Genomic DNA, 21,250 nt, shown 5'->3' on the forward strand with positions numbered 1-21,250 from the left:
CAAAATTGAAAGAAAATGGCCCATGCTGCTGACCTTTTATCACCAGTTCTGCCAATTTAAGTATACCAGAATTCAGGAAGCAGATTGTACTTTGTGCCGCTAACGCTGTAGTCATCGTTTTCTCAACTGCTCTGTCACTTCTGATTTATCTCATGAACGGGAAAAGATTTGCAAAATAGTAAATACATAAATTATTCATAAATTTGATTCTGTTTTAATGATTTGTAGACCTTTATTCAAGATTCATAATTGAAGTATTGTGTGGCACTTAATTTTTGAGTATTTTTAGTGCTGCCAGTAAGGAATGCTCATTTCAAGAAATTTATCCTGTATAATAGTTTGTATCTTGCTCTACTTTCTGGAAAAATCAAATCTCGTAGGAGATCGAAGTAGAATTGGAGAAGGACAATTCGGGCACATTACATTCTCTGTGCTGATTACTATGGATGGTGCACCTGGTATTCATTTTGCTCTAATAGCACAGAACTAAACTCCATCTGACATAGAGTTGCAAGTGCAGCTTAATTGTGTTTTTTTTCTCTTTTAAACATTTCTGTGAATATTTTTTCACCCAATACTGTTTTGTATTCCAGAAGTTAAAATTTGAATATAAAAAAGGCATATAAATCACAATGACTAAAGTTGTCAAATACCCGGATATTACAGCCGGCGGCGTAATTAAGGATTACAGCTCCCTGCGTAATGCATCACGCAGTCCATACACATTATAGTTCGCTGCGTAATGCATCACGCAGTCTGTACACATTACAGTTCCCTGTGTAATGCATCACTCAGTCCATACACATTACAGTTCCCTGTGTAATGCATCACTCAGTCCGTACACATTGCAGTTCCCTGTGTAATGCATCACTCAGTCCATACACATTACAGTTCCCTGCGTAATGCATCACTCAGTCTGTACACATTACAGTTCCCTGTGTAATGCATCACTCAGTCTGTACACATTACAGTTCCCTGTGTAATGCATCACTCAGTCCGTACACATTACAGTTCCCTGCATAATGCATCACTCAGTCCGTACACATTACAGTTCCCTGCATAATGCATCAATCAGTCTGTACACATTACAGTTCGCTGTCATAGTTATACAGCACAGAAAGAGGCACTTCGGCCCATCATGTCTGCGCCGGCCATCAAGCCCTGTCTATTCTAATCCCATTTTCCAGCACTTGGTCCATAGCCTTGTATGCTATGGCATTTCAAGGCTTCATCTAAATGCTTCTTGAATGTTGTGAGGGTTCCTGCCTCTACCACCCTTTCAGGCAGTGAGTTCCAGATTCCAACCAACCTCTGGGTGAAAAAGTTTTTCCTCAAATCCCCTCTAAACCTCCTGCCCCTTACCTTGAAACTATGCCCCCTGGTTATTGACCCCTCTACTAAGGGGGAAAGTTCCTTTCTATCTACCCTATCTATGCCCCTCATAATTTTGTACACCTCAATCAGGTCCCCCCTCAGCCTTCTCTGCTCTAAGGAAAACAACCCCAGCCTGTCCAGTCTCTCTTCATAGCTGAAACGCTCCAGCCCAGGTAACATCCTGGTGAATCTCCTCTGTACCTTCTCCAATGCAATCACATCCTTCCTATAGTGCACACAGTATTCCTGCTGTAGCCTAACTAGTGTTTTGTACAGCTCCATCATAACCTCCCTGCTCTTATATGCTATGCCTCAGCTAATGAAGGCAAGTATCCCATATGCCTTTTTAACCACCTTATCTACCTGTCCTGCTGCCTTCAGGGATCTATGTAGATGCACACCAAGGTCCCTCTGATCCTCTGTCCTTCCTCGGGTCCTACCATTCATTGTGTATTCCCTTGCCTTGTTAGTCCTACGAAAATGCATCACCTCACACTTTTCAGGGTTAAATTCCATTTGTCACAGCTCTGCCCATCTGACCAACCCGTCTATATTGTCCTGTAGCCTGAGGCTTCCCTCCTCGCTATTTACCACTCCACCAATTTTCGTGTCATCTGCGAACTTACTGATCATACCTCCTACATTCATATCTAAATCATTAATGTACACTACAAACAGCAAGGGACCCAGCACCGATCCCTGCGGTACACCACTGGACACAGGCTTCCAGTCACAAAAACAACCTTCGACCATCACCCTCTGCCTCCTGCCACTAAGCCAATTTTGGATCCAGTGTGCCAAATTGCCCTGGATCCCATGGGCTCTTACTTTCTTAACCAGTCTCCCATGCGGGACTTGTCAAAAGCCTTACTGCAGTCCATGTAGACTACATCAACTGCACTACCCTCATCCACACACCAAGTCACCCCCTCAAAATTCAATCGAATTGGTTAGACATGATCTCCCCCTGACAAAGCCATGCTGACTATCCTTGATTAATCCTTGCCTCTCAAGTGGAGACTAATTCTGTCCCTCAGAATTTTTTCCAATAATTTCCCTACCACTGATGTTCGGCTCACTGTCCTGTAATTCCCTGGTTTATCCCTACTACCCTTCTTGAATAATGGTACTACGTTAGCTGTCCTCCAGTCCTCTGGCACCTCCCCTGTGGCCAGAGAGGTTCTGAAAATTTGTGTCAGAGCCCCTGCAATCTCCTCCCTTGCCTCACACAGCAGCCTAGGATACGTCTCGTCTGGGCCTGGGGATTTATCCACTTTTAAGCCCACTAAAACCGCTAGTACCTCCTCCCTCTCAATGCTAATTTGTTCAAGTATATCACAATCCCCCTGCCTGATTTCTATGCCTACATCGTCCTTCTCCATAGTGAACACAGATGCAAAATATTAATTTAAAACCTCACCTACATCTTCCGGCTCTACACACAGATTGCCACTTTGATCCCTAATGGGCTGTGTAATGCATCACTCAGTCTGTACACATTACAGTTCCTTGTGTAATTAAGGATTACGCCGCCAGCATCCGAATCGAATGCGCACTTACCTGTTGCAAGGTCCCAAACGAAAAGTTCCTCTCGGACGCTGCGGAATAGAGGGCTGCGTAGTGGCCCAAGCATCCCTGGGGCACACAGTTTACGGAAGCGTACCTGGGATCACGTGGGCCGGTGCTCCAATCAGATTGTACACCTTCTAGTGACTCAAATGGAGTGGCTTTGGAGAAAGGCCAGGGAGCAAGGCACTTGTCTACCTTCTTGGCTGTAGGTGGTTCATGGTCAGTTGCTTCCAGTTTGGAAAACGGGAGAAAGTAAGATTGCTATGGAGCTCTCACAATAAAACAATTCATATAATGCAATAATATTAATTGCTGAACTTTTTTTTTCTAAATCCTGTTTAAGTCTAAGTCTGCAGACCGCTAATAACCATTAAAGGAAAGGATTTTCACCAAAATAAAGAGTTTTATTGATGGGTATCCCCTTGCGCTGTGCATACAGGCTGCTGCGCCTGTTTGCACCAGTTGTAAAATTTTCAGGCGTAACTCTGGGCAGTTGGTGGGCAATTAGTCCAACTCTGCGCCAGCAATTATGATTTCCATGTCAGAGCGGATGATCTGTCAAGTTGGAACTTGACAGATCTCAAGCTCGTGATTTAGCGCATGTGCAAGCTGTCATCACAGGATCCGCATAGCTCTGCATCCGAGAGCCAGATACAGAGCTATGCCTTCTGCTTCAAGGACACCTGCAGCTACCGTGTAGCATAGGATGACACACCCAGTGACATTGCCAGTCAGCTGAAGCCTGAAATTTGTATCAACGTCCCTGAAGACAACCTACAATGCAGACATATTGGGAAATGACACAGAGGACCACTGTCCTTGCAACCACTTCATGCAGCGCCACCTTCACTTCAGCAGCCATCAAATATGGGGCCACGTGTTGTTACTTGTCTGCAGACTCATGGTTGAACTTTGGATTTTCTTTCCCTGCTGCTTCAGCAAAGGCTGTTAGCAAGTTGAGATGTCTTTTGGGGTTCTCCAAAATCTTCCAGAATTTTTGTTATCCTGTTGTACTGAATCTTCACTGTTTATCCTGTGGGACAAATTGAGCAATTATAGGGAACTCCGCATGCACAGTTTCTCTGAAGTTGCAAATGTTTTTATAGGATTGCCAGCACAGTGCTCTTGTAGTAAAAAGCAACCTTGTAGCTTAAAGCGAGCATCAATGAGATTGTTCATTTGCAATGTGGACTAGAAAATAGGTTTATGCTGCCCAAACTCATTTTACGTAGGACCCTTACAGCCAAAAGAATGAGGGGGCTCTCATACCATCAGTCTGGGATGTAACATACTGCACCACCACGGTCTCCAATGTTAATATTCTATAATAACTACTCGGCAGAGCAAAGAGACAGGAAACTAGAGAAACTGAGAGAAAGAGTCAGAGACCGGTTACCAACAATTCAAGGGCGGGGAGTGGAAGGGGAGAGAAGGAAATGAGACTGGAGTTAAGGCACTTTTTTTTTTGAACCGAGATTGGTCATTAAAATTGAGGAAAAGGGCCTAAAAGGACTATAAGAGTAATAATAATGAAAAAGCTAAAGAAGAATATGAGGGGGAAAAAAGAAGTTAAGAGTTGGATAAGGAAATCTAAGTATGAGGAAAAGAATTTCAAAAAACATCCAAAGGAACAAGAGTGTATTTTCAAATATATCCGGGAAAAGAGAATTGTTAAAGTGAGACAGGAGCCCTGAGAGTGGAGGATTGTCAATTTTTGGAAGATGGTCAAAAAAATGGTAGAGGTATTTAGTGAGCACTTTGCGCCAGTCTTTACTAAAGAGAAGGATATTGGGGAGGAGTAGAATTCTGAAGTGGTTTAGAACAAGATGAGCGATATTGTGATGGCTAAAAGGATAAATTTAGTTAAGTTAGTTAAGCTAAGGGAAGATAAGGTGGCAGAGCTTGATGGAATGCATCCTAGGATCCTGAAGGAGTTGAAGGAGGAAATTGCAATTATAATTCAGGGCTCTATTGAGTGTGGATGTGTGCCGGAGGACTGAAGACTTGTCAATGTAGTGCCCATTTTTAAAAAGGGAGACCAAGCTAATATGGGTAATTACAGGCCAGTGAGCTTAACATCTGTACTAGAGAACATTTTGGAGTCTTTAATTTTTGGAGTCTGGAATTACCACCTATCTAGATAAAGAGAAAATAGTTAGAAGTAGTCAGCTCGGATTTAAAAAGGAACAATGGTGCTTGACTAACCTCATAGAATTCTTTGAATAGGTAACAGACGTGGTAGATGGAGGAAATGCAGTGGATGGACTTTAGTAAAGCCTTTGACAAGGTACCACGTAGGGAATTACTAGAGAAGATTACAGGGTATGGAATTAGTGGGAGATTAAAAAACTGGATTAAAAATTGGTTAGAAGGAAGAAAACCGAGAGTAGGGCAGTTTTTCAGTGGTTGAAAGTAGATTGTGATGTCCCTAACGGTTCACTTGTGGGGCTACTTCTGTTCATAGTGTATATCAATCCCTTCGATATAAGCCTAGAGAGAGTGGTGTAAAAAAAATTGCAGGTAATATCAAAATAGGAGGTATAGTTCATTCTTTACAAGACCAAAGGAAGCTGCAAAGGGATATTGATAGTATGGGGGATGGGATAAAAAGTGGCAGATGGAATTCCTTGTCAGTAAGTGTGAGTTGTTGCATCTTGGTGGAAAAAATAGCAGCAGTAATTACACTCCGAATGGAAGTAGGGTCGGTGCCGTGGAAAGCAGAGTGACTTGTGGGTACAAGTTCACAACATTACAGGCAGCAGCTGTGTTTATCAGGCTGCAGAAAAAGCTAATGTAATTCTAGGTTTTATCGCGCGGCGTATAGAATATAAAAGCAAAAGTTATGATGGGCCTATATAAAACCTTAAAAAGACCTCAGTATTGGGCTCTACACTGTAGGAAGGATAGTAGAGCTTTAGAGAGAGTACAGTGCAGATTTACCCAGTATGAAAAAATACAAATACGAAGAAAGACTTGACAATTTTTTTAATAGAATAATGTGGAGTACAGGGCACTATAATAATGGTGTTTGGGACAGAGTAAATAGAAGCAGAACATTAGGAGGTGCCAGAGGACTGGAGGACAGCTAACGTAGTACCATTATTCAAGAAGGGTAGTAGGGATAAACCAGGGAATTACAGGCCAGTGAGCCTAACATCAGTGGTAGGGAAATTATTGGAAAAAATTCTGAAGGACAGAATTAGTCTCCACTTGGAGAGGCAAGGATTAATCAAGGATAGTCAGCATGGCTTTGTCAGGGGGAGATCATGTCTGACTAATTTGATTGAATTTTTCGAGGGGATGACCAGGTGTGTGGATGAGGGTAGTGCAGTTGATGTAGTCTACATGGACTTCAGTAAGGCTTTTGACAAAGTCCCGCATGGGAGACTGGTCAAGAAGGTAAGAGCCCATGGGATCCAGGGCAATTTGGCACATTGAATCTAAAATTGGCTTAGTGGCAGGAGGCAGAGGGTGATGGTCGAAGGTTTATGTGACTGGAAGCCTGTGTCCAGTGGTGTACCGCAGGGATCGGTGCTGGGTCCCTTGCTGTTTGTAGTGTACATTAATGATTTAGATATGAATGTAGGAGGTATGATCAGTAAGTTCGCAGATGACACGAAAATTGGCGGAGTGGTAAATAGCGAGGAGGGAAGCCTCGGGCTACAGGACGATATAGATGGGTTGGTTAGATGGGCAGAACAATGGCAAATGGAATTTAACCCTGAAAAGTGTGAGGTGATGCATTGAGAGGACTAACAAGGCAAGGGAATACACAATGAATGGTAGGACCCTAGGAAGGACAGAGGATCAGAGGGACCTTGGTGTGCATGTACATAGATCCCTGAAGGCAGCAGGGCAGGTAGATAAGGTGGTTAAAAAGGCGTATGGGATACTTGCCTTTATTAGCCGAGGCATAGAATATGAGAGCAGGGAGGTTATGATGGAGCTGTACAAAACACTAGTTAGGCCACAGCTGGAATACTGTGTGCAGTTCTGGTCGCCACGCTATTAGGAAGGATGTAATTGCATTGGAGAGGGTGCAGAGGAGATTCACCAGGATGTTACCTGGGCTGGAGCGCTTCAGTTATGAAGAGAGACCGGACAGGCTGGGGTTGTTTTCCTTGGAGCAGAGAAGGCTGAAGGGGGACTTGATTGAGGTGTACAAAATTATATGGGGCATAGATAGGGTAGATAGAAAGGAACTTTTCCCCTTAGTAGAGAGGTCAATAACCAGGGGGCATAGTTTCAAGGTAAGGGGCAGGAGGTTTAGAGGGGATTTGAGGAGAAACTTTTTCACCCAGAGTGTGGTTGGAATCTGGAACTCACTGCCTGAAAGGGTGGTAGAGGCAGGAACCCTCAACATTCAAGAAGCATTTAGATGATCACTTGAAATGCCATAGCATACAAGGCTACGGACCAAGTGCTGGAAAATGGGATTAGAATAGACAGGGCTTGATGGCCGGCACGGACACGATGGGCCGAAGGGCCTCTTTCGGTGCTGTATAACTCTATGACTCTAAGCAGACTGTTGCGGGATCAAGAATGAGAGGCCATAAGTACAGATTTAAAACAGAGGGCAGGAGAAACTTCTTCCGACAGAGTTGTGAGGCTGTGAAATTCACTTTCAGGTTCGTGGTTGAGGCAGACACTATGTCAACATTAAAAATTAGATTGAACATCAGGATGAAGGAAGAGAGGTTGAAGGGGTATGGGAACGGGGTGAGTAAATATGGTTATAACTATTTGCTCATGTGGAGCATAACCATCAAGGAGGGAATTTTTCAGTGGGTCGGGGCGCATTTGGTGGCGGGTTGGCTGGGAAAAAATGTTTTTGACAGCGTTTAGGGAACCCGCTGTCAACCCGCCCCCACGCTAGTCTCCCAGATGTCGGGTCTGTCATCGCTGAACATACCCGACACCAAGCGGCGGGGGAGGCAATTTACATCATTAGAGAGATTGTTAAGAGGCAATTAACTCGTATTTTAAGCTTACCTTTAGATTTTTAGAGTTCGCCAACAGCTTCCCCGCTGCTTGGGGATCACATCTGGTAAGGAGGTCTGGTGTTGTGTCAGCATGTGATGATTTCTAAATTTGACAGCTGCAAATGGTCTATAAAAGCTCCCATTTCACAGATGTTCAGTTCAGTTCAGTTCAGTTCAAATGCTTTATTGGCATGAAAGCTTACATAGTAAAAAGGTACAGTTTTCCAACATTCTGTAGGTGTCAATGTTGGGTACATACAATATTACTTTTAAACAATATTAATTTTAAACAGTCTTTCTACTTCATTTGGTACGTTCAATATTAATTTTAAACAGTCTTACTTTTAAACAGTCCTCAGGTTGTGACATGTTGTTACATATTTGGCCCCAAGGTATGGTCTGTCTCCTTCTCCTAGGACTAATCTCAATTTTGACAGATCATCCAATTCCTTGAAATCTGGGGTTGTTTGGCTTAGCTTGTTGAATAATATGTTTCTTGATGTGTTGAATTTTTCGCATTTTAGGAGGAAATGCATTTCTGTTTCAACCTCGCCAGCCAGACATTGATCGCATATTCTATTCTCTCTAGGCTGCCAGGATTTCTTGTATCTGCCTTTTTCACTTTCTAAGGTTAGAAGCTGTTGCTTCCTGCATTTGGAAGACAGATTGAGCTTTATGCAGATTGCAAGTGTTTGGCGCAAACTCTCTATCCAGTGTCACCTCATTGGAACAACCTCTCTGACCATTGACAGATCGCTTCTGTCATTTCAACCTCACCTGCCATCTATTCCATCAGCATCGGTGTCCTTGAATATATCACACCTTGGTCCTCAGAATCCCACCACGATCAGCCCCAACACTAGCAACACCACCAACCTTCTCCGCAATCAGCTGGAGGGCATCAGCACCCGACCACATTGCTGCCCGGGACGCTAGGGATGGCCTCACCATAGCCAGATTTACTTCACTTGACGCTGTACACCTTGGCTGCCACATGATGTGCCAGGTTGGCACCACCCCACACCAACAGCATAAAACATCCCTACTGTCCAAGCCATTCCTTTAACATTCATCGCCATTGCAGGAGTTGCAGTTAAGTCTCACCATTCACTGCAACTCAATAAGCCATTTCCAAAGGTGCACACACATCTGTCCAAGAACGCATAGTGCTGAAAATAAAGATTCCAATGTTTGGCAACACATTAACAGAAACTTAACATGAGCATTGGCTAAAACACTCAAGTGCCTACCCTTGCATGTTGTTAGTTGGTATGATTGGACTAGGATGAGGGTGAGTGTGAGGGGTGGCTAGTGAGATAGGGAAGTGATAATGTAGACAGGGATGGGTGAAGGTGCAAGATAAGTTGCTGTGAGTAAGGATGAGCAGGAGTAGGGTAGAGAAGGCAGAGTGATGGGGATGTGTTGAGTGGCACAGCAGGATGAGGTTGAGTGTGGCTTTGCAGTAACATTTCGTGATCTACTGTGATCATTGAAAGGTTTGCGCCACTGCAGCCTGGTCCTCCTAACAACATCACTGCTTGTGTCCTCCTCTGCAATGTGCAACCAGGCTGCGTTGGTCACCTGGGGAGGTCTCTTCCACCCATGAGAAGGGAAGAGGACCTCCCTCCATAAGCATATGGAGGGAGTCATGGGAGAGCCTGGGTGCAGGCGTGCAGCAGAATTTCAAAATCAATTTGCGCATGGTCTCTTTAAGGAAACTGGCTGATGATACGTCATCAAGTGACGTCACCAGACCCGCTTCCTTCAATTGGCCAGGAAACACGCTGGGCGGGCTTAACAAGCCCAATCAATGTAAAATTCTTTTCACAGAGCGGGCTGGAGCCAGCAGAGAGGTCACACCCCAGCCGCCCCAGACCCGCCTAGGTAGGCAAAATCGTGGCCCAACAGGAACTGGTTGGGCTAAATGGCCTGTTTCTGTCTTGTAGCTTCTATATATTTCTATGCTAAAGTGGCTAAACAAAATGGAGCAATGAAACAGGGGGGAATCTGTTCTCTTGATTTTTTCTTGTCCAATCTTCCCCATTCCTTCTCTTTCCCCCTGCCCCACCTCGCCCATGAAGTTGTACACAGTGTTTGAAAATTGCTAAAGTAATTGTAGAGTTTCAGCTTTGAGTACAGTCGGCAATCCAGGAGCAAATTGCGTTAGTTTTTTGAAGTGAATTTTTTTTTTTTTTTGCTCAAGTTGCCGCTCAAACTCATTTGCATATCGCCGAATGTAAAATCTACCATGGACCAGTGCAATTGGGCAACAATTTAGAACGTAATTTTTTTTTTGCATTAAAAAATATTCATTGATGTATTTAAGGGTGGTAATCTGGTGCAGTTTTATTAATACAGCTGAAAATGAGTTTATTGCAAAAAATAAGCATTTTTAATCAGAGTATCTAGTCCACCACCTGTGAGTAACCTAATTTTAAATCCCTGAAAATGATTTTTTTTTAAACTATGCAGAACTATTTACCAGTTTCATTGGTGTACAGTAGTCAGTTCCGTAGTAAAAAATGTAAAAGCATTTGAAAGGTGCCTCTTAGCGTCCTTGCGCCTAAATAAAAAGCTTCATTTTAAGAGCCTCCTCGAAGGGCTGTAAACGGACGCAGTTAGCAGAAAATCGCAATGGTGATTAATTCGATCGGGGCGTGGCCAGTTTTGTGGGCGGGGCTGGCTTCTAGCGCGATGTTTTTAAACTAGCGCCAAAGATCACGGAAACGCAATTTGTGCTGGGCGTAATTTATGCTTGAAATTCCTCAATCTTTTGCACTGGTTTGTCTGATTTCAGGTAAATTGCACTGAAAAAAACATGGCAGCCAAGCGGAATATCCAGGTCATTGTGTATCAATGAGAACACTCTTGTATGTATTAGTTTAAGTTGGTCTTGGATTCAAAAATACCCAAGACCAAGAGTCAGGTATATAACTTTAAAAGTGCTAAATTCTATGAACTGATATAACAAATAGATTAGTGGAGTTTCTTCAGCAACACTTCAGCAGAACATAAATGGAACACCTTTAAAGGTAAAATGCAGGATAAGTACATAAACCAATAAGCTCATATTAAACAGATGTGACTCAAAATGGATTAGCGAACAAATTCAAACTGATACAAATCCTGCAGAGTGAAAGAGGAAAGTGGTCACTGGAATGAATATAAGGAAATGCAGAAACTAGTTATTCGGGTGCTCTGAAGGGCAAAGACCTGGATCAAAGCACAGCATCAGAGGCTAAATGTAACAGTAAAAAAAATCTTTCAGTACTATAATAGTAAGCAGGCAGTGAGAAAAGAGGCGAGAACCACGAAAAGTGCAAACAGAATCTAATCTAAAGATGAGTATAGATGGCTAATATTCTGAATGATTACTTCCTCCAAGTATTAACAAGGGAAGACATGAGTAATGTCCTGCCCACACAGAGATACCTAAAGTAAAATCAACAACTTTGTGATATAAATGAGATGGAAGTTCTAGACAAGCTGAACGGGCTCAAAACAAACAAATTACCAGGGAACTGTGGAAAGTGCAATGATACAGTATACCTAGACAAGGCATTTAACAAAGTCCCTCATGAAAGGCTATTAGTTGTATTCAAAGTTGTGGGGATTCAGGATAATCCCTGGGAATGGATATGAAACTAGCTAACGGGTAGAAATCAATAAGAACTCATTAAAGAAGTTATGTCGGGGTGGGGTAGTGCTGAATGGGATTTCCCCCGAGGCCCAATGTTGGGACCACTGCTGTTTCTCACTTGCATAAAAAATCTGGGCCTCGAAAGTGCACTGACCGCCATGTTGGGTAAGGACAAACAAGACGTGTCCTTTACCCACGACTGAAGCTGGCATTCATCCCTTTGTATATGTAAATAATAATGGACCTAACACCTGCTGAGGTCCCCTCTCCAATAGTGCTGCACTCAGGGAACCCAGCCCTAGGAATCACCTGCCACAAAGAATGTAATTAACTTACTTGAATGTGGAACTGGGAGGAGCAAGAGGACCTTACATTAGACTCTCCTCAAGATCGCTTCCACTATCAACCCCAGATCCTCCTTCCCCCCCCCCCCCCCCCCTCTCCCTCTGGCTCCTGGCCATCTCTCGTGATCCCCGATCACAAATCCCCCGGCCCCGATTTCTCACCGTCCCGGGACACCAGGTTCCGCAACCCCGCCTCTGCGACTCCAGGCCTCCTGACCCTCGGTCTCGGCCAACTCCTGTACCCGTGTTGTCTTGCCCCTACCTGACCCCTGGCTCTGTGTTGTTTCCCCTCCATCTCCAACCCGAACTGACCCCCTGAGGCCCGCTGCCCGGTTTTTCTCCCGTCTTAACCAGCAGGTCGTTGTGCCATTCCGGTTCTATTACATGAGGACCAAGGCCCACCATTTTGGAGGCCTCTCACCTCACCATTCTGGCGTAGGGTATTTACCCTTCGCCCATGTGCCCCAGATTTTTGGGCTCAGAAACACAGTGTAAAGTGGTTACATTTACTGATAACTAAAATGTGAGGACAGTGGAACTGAAGAATGCAACTCGGAAATTAGCGAGTTGTACAAAATAAATATATGGGCAGATCAATGGGTGATGAAATTTAATGCTGACACCAGCAAAGTACTGCACATAGGATGGAAAAATAAGGAACACACCTTCTCCATGAATGGTGTTGAAGTAGATATGAATAGTGTGGAAAGAGACTGAGGTGGTTAGTAAACATGTCCAACAATGCAGAGTAGCAATCAACAGTCAAAATAGTTGAATTTAATACAGAAGAAGTCATGGTTAAACTGTACAATGCTCCGCTCAGACCACAGCTTGAGTAGTGCATCTGGTTCTGGATGCTGAGACAGAAATAATCTAGCACTGGAGGCAGTGCAGATAAAAGCACTGGTGTCAGGCTCTGGAGAAACTCGGGCTTTTCAGCCTGGAAAGGAGGCACTTGAGAGGTGAATTATAGAGGTATATAAGATAGCAAATAGTATGGAAAAGATAAATCCAGAATATTATTAAATGAAATGTGGAAGTAGAACAAGGGGACATAGGTTCAAACTAGTAAACAGTAACTTTAGGCCTAAGAAGTTCTTCATGCAGAGAATGATCAATACTTAGGATGGACTTCTTGATTGAGAGGTGGAGGCAAAAACCCTAGAATCATTTAAGGTTGATTTGATGCTGCAATGGGGGTGGGGATTGTAGCTTTCTTCTGGATTGATGAACTAAGATGGGCCAAATGTTCTTCCTCGTCCATAATTATCTTGTGATCATTGATTGTCTGTATTCTATAAATAGATAAGAAGGGTAGGCCCTCGCAATACTTCTAATCAGTATCACAGAGGATTAATGCAGTGTTTTGCTAAAGACAAATGAGTACCACTAAACCTATAGCTGTAATATAACAACCTCTTTCCTTTTCCTTCTCTTTCCTATCCCCCAAAAAACTATTATGGTTAATGTGCTGTTAGGAAAAGCATAATTCATATGACTTGTGGCACAGCTTCTGCCAGATGTTGTAGATTGCATAGCTATTAATTTGTGTTGCCAGGTCTGGAGACAAAGAGTCTGTTTTTCAGGATCTGGGATTGCTGTGTGGTGATTCATTCTGCAGAACAGCCGTTGATCTCTAATTGTGCACAAAAGCTGCTGCAATGAAGCAGTGCACCAGCAGGGATAACTGTAGAGTTGCAGATGAGAGTGGGTTGAAAGAACACCTACACAAAACCATTTGTCAGACAGAATCTGCAGAATAGAGACAGAAGCACCAACGTGTAAAACACGGTGGAACAGTGGGGAAAAAAAATTACAACTAATCAAGACACCCACTTTGTTGTTTATTGAAATATTTCCACATGGAGTTCAATTAAAACATTGCTATGATAACAGATTAATTATTTATTTGTCTACCTAAGGACAGTTATTTAAAGATTGTCAAGATGGTCTAGCAGACTTTTTATATAAATGAGTAGTTTAATGTAGCTGAAGCTGCGTGTAATGCTGTTCTTTAAAAAGCACTTTGGTGCTTGTTTGCTAAATATTGGTGATACTGCAGTATTTTGGTACAGCAAGCTGCCTTATTTATTTATATGTAAGCAGTTGCTGCAGGCATGTCGATAGCAATCCCTCTATGCGCAGTCCATACTTGAATGTTGAATAGATTTTATTATTGAAGCACTACTTGTAAAATGAAATGTGATTGATTTACGCCTTTAAATTCAGGAAAGTGATTTTTCTGTAATTTGTTCAACATTTACTCTCATCACAATATATGCAAACAATTTTACAAATGTTGCATGAAGAAAACTGAAATTCCGATGTTGAGCATCTACATAGTAACAGTTTCAGGAGAAAATGTTGCAAGGTGGTTCATAAAAGAGCAACGGGTGCAGAGCAACAGTAGAGGAGTTAAGAGAGATGACAAAGCATGGTCAAAACGATTCCAAGTTTGATGCATTCAGGGATATGAAACCAGTCATGAGGATGAAACATAGAAGATAGGAGCAGGAGTAGGCCATTCGGCCCCTCGAGCCTGCTCCGCCATTCAATGCGATCATGGCTGATCATCCAAACTCAGTACCCTGTCCCTGCTTTCTCCCCATATCCCTTGATCCCTTTAGCCTTAAGAAATATATCCAACTCCTTCTTGAATACATTTAATGAATTGGCCTCAACTGTCTGCTGTGGTAGAGAATTCCACAGGTTCACCACTCTCTGGGTGAAGAAATTCCTCATCTCTGTCCTAAATGGCTTACCCCTTATCCTTAGACTGTGACCCCTGGTTCTGGACTCCCCGACCATCAGGAACATCCTTCCTGCATCTAGTCTGTCTAGTCCTGTTAGAATTTTATAAGTTTCAATGAGTCTGATGGACGAGCAGGACAGGATGCAGGTGGTGGAGTTTCGAATGAGTTGGAGTTTGTGTAGGGTGGAATTTGAGAGGCCAGCAAGGAGGGTGGCAGATAAGTCGAGACCAGCAGTAATGTAAATCATGGTTAAGGCATTCAGAGGGGATGGAAGTAAGAGAAGAGGTTGCTGATGGCTGCAAGAGACCTGTGCATTGGGTGTTGCCGGCACTACGCCCTGTACGGCAGTATAAACGCACCTAATGAGATCTTTCAGTCAAACAATTTAAAAAGAAAATAGCATCTGTTGGTACTTGCTACATACATTTATGTAACTTGAAACTGCAAAATGCATACTGGTTTTAATTTTTTTCAAATTTAAAGAGGAAATTAATTAAATTATTAACTTTCTACTTGCTAAACGATAGGCCAGATTTTGCTCTCAGCAGCCAACAAACAGCACCAACCATTCATTGCACTTGCACTTGGCCACAGAATTTCTATGGGATCTTGCACTGGAACTTGATGTAAATTAGAGAGCCAAAGCGGCACAGCACCCTCTGCAGGGGATCTGGGACCTGTTTCACCTCCATCTGAGATCTGTTGTATCTCCTTAACCAATCAAATTGAAGAATTGTAAATCAACAGCGCAGAGTCTGAACCAGAAAGTGTCAGTTAGAATATTTAATTCAATTTCAATTCAGGTACAGAAAGCGAAATAAAGGGAGGGATAGAAAGGTGGGATTAAGAGAGAGATAAAAGAGACAAAGAAAAAGTTTTTTAAAAAAACTATTTAAATTTTTTTATCTTTTTAAATCTCCAACAATAATTAAAATCTGAAGGAATGAGACTCCATACTTGTCAAAGCTAATTTTCAGTGCCAGAGAGGTTGTTTGGCAGTAATTAAGACTCATCACGCTGTTAAAAATGTACTTATACTGGAATGGACAAGCCCCAACATTTTCTGGTGCGTTTAATGGGTGTATATCAGGTAAGTACCACAACTTATCGCCTTTCCATGTATTTCAATGGCAAGTCTCTCGGCGAGATATTGTTGTAGCAAAGCTTCTGGAGGAGCAGGGCAACTCGGACAGCAATTTCCTGTTTTCCACGTTTAACTGCGTATGTACGGTCACCAGAAGTTGCTGTACAATTTACACTTTAGTAGCTTTGAAGAAGGGTTCGACCCGAAACGTCAACTCAAATTTCTCTCCACGGATGTTGCCTGACCTGCTGAGTTTTTCCAGCATTTTCTGTTGTTATTTTACACTTTAATAGCGGTGAGCATTGTTACCCTCACCATTATTTCTACAACACTGTTTAGTGATTGGCATGCATTGAATTTTAAAAAATTCATAAATGTAATGCCACACAGTGGCAGGACATAGGTGTGTCAAAAAAGTGTTTGAAATATTATGGTATTGACTTCTTTCGGATAATTTGGCTACTGATAATGCACCTACCTTGGCCCTGAGGAAGGCTCGGGTATCATCTCAGATTGGGGTGCAGTTGCCCCCCCCAAACTCAACATCAATGTGTGTGATTTGTCAAGTGGTAAGTTTTTAATCTCTACATCGAGAGAGAAAGTCAGCAGATATATCAACCCTTACCATGGTTATACACCAATTAGCAATATATAGGCAGAAGCCCAAGAGATGGTCAACTTCCATACATTATGATTGGGAATTTTTGGAAGCCCAGAAAAGATATAAAGAAAGGGGAAACTTCATTTAAAAAAGAGATATAATTTGAAGAATCAAATGTAAAACTTTTCATGTAAGGGGATTATGAAGTTGTATGAAATTGAATCTTGTAACTAGACGTTTTGAAATTTCATGTCAACGAACTATCCCTGTCTTGTTGCATTTGGATTTTTATTGTTTAATCTGATCTTTCTGCAGCGGGACAGCTCAGCCAATCAGCACATTTTTCTCTACAGCTGCCCTATGTAGTCCTTGGTCTAGGACGTAGTGCGAACTTTCTTGATCATCTCTATGTTGGGATTCCTCGTCCGCATGGAGAAAAGGTAATAACCCAGGGGGAAACTTGTGATGATGTGAAGTTTTGTGCTTCTGTGTGTGTGTCAATATGAGGTAATGGGGGAGAAATTCAGTTGGTTGCGCCACCCGTTGGCGCCTTAAGAGGACGATAAGTGGGGCGCGAGCCAGCTAGCGCCCAGGCGCGGCGATACCTGCGCCTCTCGCGAAATTGAGCAGACATTTAGCAGCGGCACTAAACCGTAACGCCCGCTTAGCTGCGCACGCAGATCCTGACGCCATTGGGGCGCCCCGGACCGGAAATTCAGTGGCGTCCCCCTCCTTTCCACCTGCGGCTCCCAACGACAGGTTGACTGGAACGGTTCCCAGTCGCTGTGGGGATGGGGGGGGCGCTATTTAAAGGGGGCTCTTCCTGGCTTCTTTGTGGTAGCCATTTTTGGACCACTCCTTCTGAGAGAGAGATTTGCAGAGAGACAAAAGGACAGAGATTTCTGCATTGGGTCAGCGCTCGCTGAGGTACTTTTGGCTTCTGACCAGAACTTTGTAGTTGCTTTGCTTTTTCACCGGCATAACTTTGAGTGGCCACATACTATGGGGGCTGCAGTGGATGGGAATGTCGGGCTTCTCCATTGCATTGCGAGGGCACAGAGACGCAGAGAGTGCCAATCATGGCCAGACGGAGGAGGGCCAACAGGTGTCGGCACACGAGACCTTACGCACCCAGGGTTTTCCGCCAACAGTTCTCATACATCAATATGTCTGAGGAGCAGTGTTTTCGGAGGCTGCGATTCAGCAAGGAGGTGGTCACTGAGCTCTGCCACCTGCTTCAGCCAGATCTGCAGCCTCAACTGAGGAGCAGGACGTCTGTCGGTGGCAGTGAAAGTAACAGTGGCTCTCAACTTCTATGCCACCGGCTCCTTTCAATCCACTACTGGGGACATTGCCAATATCTCCCAGTTCGCGGTGCATTGCTGCATCCGTCAAGTCACGAATGCCCTCTTTAAAAGGAGATGACAGTACATCTCCTTCCCCATGACCCCGGACAAGCAGCAAGAGCGCGCAATGGGCTTTGCAAGAATAGCGGGCTTCCCCATGGTCCAGGGCGCCATTGACTGTATGTATGTGGCTTTGCGGGCGCAGCAAGAGAATGCCGAGGATTTCCGCAACCGAAAGGGCTTCCATTCGTTGAACGTCCAGTTGGTCTGTGACCACAGACAGCTGATACTCGCTGTCAATGCCCGCTTTCCAGGCAGCAGCCACAAGGCCTTCATCCTGCGCCAGACTTCTGTGGCAGACCTTTGAGGCCCTGGCTCACCCAAGAGGCTGGCTTCTCGGGGACAAGGCTATCCTCTGTGCACCTGGCTGATGACCCTGCTCCATTCGCCCAGCACCCCTGCTGAAGAACGATATAATGAGAGCCATCAAGCTACCAGGAACATCATTGAGCACACAATCGGCGTGCTCAAGCAATGGTTCTGCTGTCTGGACCATTCCGGAAGAGCCCTTCAGCACTCACCTGAGCGAGTCTCCCACTTCGTTGTTGTGTGCTGCATGCTGCATAACCTCAGGACTCAGCCAATGGGAGGGGGGAGAGGGGAGAAGAAGGAGGAGTGTGAGGAGGAGGAGGAGTGTGAGGAACAAGTGGAAGGAGAGAGGTCAAAAAGGTGATGACCTTACCATCGCTGTCCATAACGGGGTCAGCATCTCCAGTGGCGACGGGGCCAATCATCCGGCCTGCCATAATCCGTTGGACTCGCTGCTCCAGATCGGTCAGGGCTTGAAGGTGAGGCCGGCCTCCCCCGGTCCGTTGCTGCTGCCTCCTGTTATGCGCCAGCTTGCCCTGCAACAGAAAGGACGGGCTTTGAGTACAGTGTGCAGCCCTGATCTTGGCTGCAATGCCTCCCATGGTCGAATAGCCCTTACAGCGTGTAAAGTGCTGAATGTGCGTGTGAGTTTCCTGAAAGGGTCATAGGTGTTGGATGAGGGCTGGGCATTGGGGCTTTCAGGACCCTTTGGCCATAAAGTGAGGTCGACATGCAGGGATGAAGAGGATTCTGAAAAGGGCACTCACCCTGACGACCCGAGTGAGGTCATTGAACTTCTTCCTGCATTGCACAGGGGTCCTAGGCACCATGTTGCTGGAGGTCACTCTGTGAGCCACCTCCCTCCAAGCTTTTCGATAGTCGCTGGGCAGCGGCTTCCTGCCACTGTCCGGGTACAGGAGAGATCGCCTGTGCTCCACCGTGCCAACCAGAACCTCCAAGGCCCCCTCGCTGAACTGCTGTGCTCGCTCCCTGGCCCCCTCCATGGTCCTTGGCTTAAGTATGTGGCAACAGGTCTGTCCAGGCCGAGATTCAGGGCTCTGATGCGCAAGGTGTGGCTGCAATTCAAGATCGACCCTCCCCTTTAAGAGCTGTCCGGCGCCAGCGTGTCTGTGTGCAATCGCTAACTGGCCGCACCTGCGCTGCGCCCGCCCTCGGAGGTAACGCCTCGCTCCTCTGGCTTAGCGCCTTAAGACAGTCGTGCAGCACCTGTTTTAGCGCTCCAAGCACCTCCTGGGGCGAAGGAGGCCAATTTACCAGTAAGTGGCGATAATATGCGCTGGGCGTAAAATTTCACGCCCGGTCGATAATTACGCCCCAAACTGGGCGATACCGAATTTCTCCCCCAATATGTTTTAATTTATTTTGAGCTTAATATGGATTCACATTTGTGTAAGTGATTTCAAATATTGTTGATGCAATGTGCTTAAAAAAAAAATGTTTAAAGAGTAAGTATTGGTACCACTGTGTGAGCCAATAAGTTGCATTGTTTCAGCCATTGATTTGGAGGCTGGGTGGGACTTAGAGCAAACAGATTCTATTTTACAGCAAACAGGGTCTATTTAAACAATCTCTACAGACTACAACAAACAGAACTCATGACCGAAACTACAGCAAAGCCTCCTGATAAAAGCAGGATTATTTCTCCAACAAAATGCAATGAGTGGAGGATAATTACATAATACAAATTATGAGCATAAAATCAATTCCAGTCACTTAAAGCAGTGCGGTCTCTAGGCATGATTGATGCTACCCAATCATCTCCATTCTGGCTGGGACTTGTGACGTCACTGTATGCAGTCTTTTAAGAAAAAAAGCTCTATTGTGTAGATTCTTAAGTAGTTAAGTTTCAAAATTTACCCACACCTCTTTTTAGGTTCACTCGTACATGCATCATTCCTGACCGAGAGGACTGGTTGGTGCTCTTTTCCCAGCCCTCTGCCAGTTCCACTCTGTAATTGGCTTTTTGGAAGCCCACAAGAATGGCGTGGGTTATTTTTCTATCCCTCTGAGCAGGGAAGCAACTTGGTATAGTTGGGCTGAAATTGGAAGTCATTTATTACATGGAAAATGGAGTTGCTTAAATATTTTCCAATAGTTTTTTTTTAATCTCTGATAATCTGTAAGAAAATAGTAAATAACAACTAATTGATATTTGATTTTTTTTGGAATATTTAACATATAACTTTTGTTAGCACCCTCCCCTTCCATTCCTCCCAAAGTATCCATCCTTTGCCCATGTCTGCAAAGTGAATGTAAATATTCTGACACTGCAAATCGTCGGGAACGTTGGATGCATGCAGTGTGAAAAGAATCACAAGTATTGGCCTTGCTTGTTTATTTTATTTATTATTATAAAGCCATCTCTAAATCTTCTGCATGTAAGGAGTGTTGTGTAAAAGAAAGTTGTTGTGCTGTTAAATGGTCTCTCTTAGTTTGAAGGTACAACTGCATTTTGAAGTGAATTTTTTTCTGTCTAATTATTTTCTATTTTATTTTCTCTTTGATAGTCTATAAGAAAACAAGAATGGACAGCTATCATTCCAAATTCTCAGCTTATAGTAATTCCATATCCTCATAATTCACCAAAAAGGTAACGTTTGCAAACTGATTTTATATACCTGCAATGTTGGAAATTTAGCCAGTCTATTCTTGGAATACATTTAATACAATAGTGTTTCTGAAAATGCCAGTAGTCTTCTGTTGTGTATCCATATGACCAGATGCCCAGAAAGCTGGGTCATTCCTCCTAATGTCTATGTAACTTACTTTAGAATCACTGTGCGATTATTCAATTGTAAAAGATGTAAACCAGTAGTAACTAACATAAGGAATCTTTTGAAGAACACTTAAGTTTTGTAACAATAAGTGACTTGCTGTCTGACATGGTGATTTCTACGGAAAAAATAAGTTGCTGTATTCTGATTTTAAATATTATAACTTATATGCTTATATTGAGCCAGATTTTGCTGGAGCAGGGCATTTCACGGCATGCCCTGTTAGTTACCTTGTTTGTGCACATTTAGGCTTTAACATTTTTTGCCCACAAATTGCTAGAAATGTGAGCTGATAACTTTTGTTGGAATTGAAAGCAAAACAGTAACAGCAGTGGTTAACTGGTCTGTTTAAAAGTCATTTCTTACATGTCTGCTTTTCTAAACTAAATATTC

At 43.8% G+C, this 21,250-nt stretch overlaps 1 protein-coding gene across 1 annotated transcript in view; it reads left to right on the plus strand.

Annotated features, from left to right (window-relative positions):
• The window catches only part of itfg1 (integrin alpha FG-GAP repeat containing 1), a 215,720-nt gene that overhangs the window by 185,616 nt on the left and 8,854 nt on the right, over nt 1-21,250 (plus strand). The window contains exons 15-16 of the mRNA XM_085991513.1: nt 16,663-16,787; nt 20,591-20,673. Of these exons, the coding sequence (XP_085847639.1) occupies nt 16,663-16,787; nt 20,591-20,673 (208 nt within the window). The remainder of the gene's footprint in view (nt 1-16,662; nt 16,788-20,590; nt 20,674-21,250) is intronic.

Source organism: Somniosus microcephalus, chromosome 6 (genome assembly GCF_052327205.1).
Source record: "Somniosus microcephalus isolate GS21.2 chromosome 6, FLI_Smic_1.0, whole genome shotgun sequence".
NCBI lineage: Eukaryota > Metazoa > Chordata > Chondrichthyes > Squaliformes > Somniosidae > Somniosus > Somniosus microcephalus.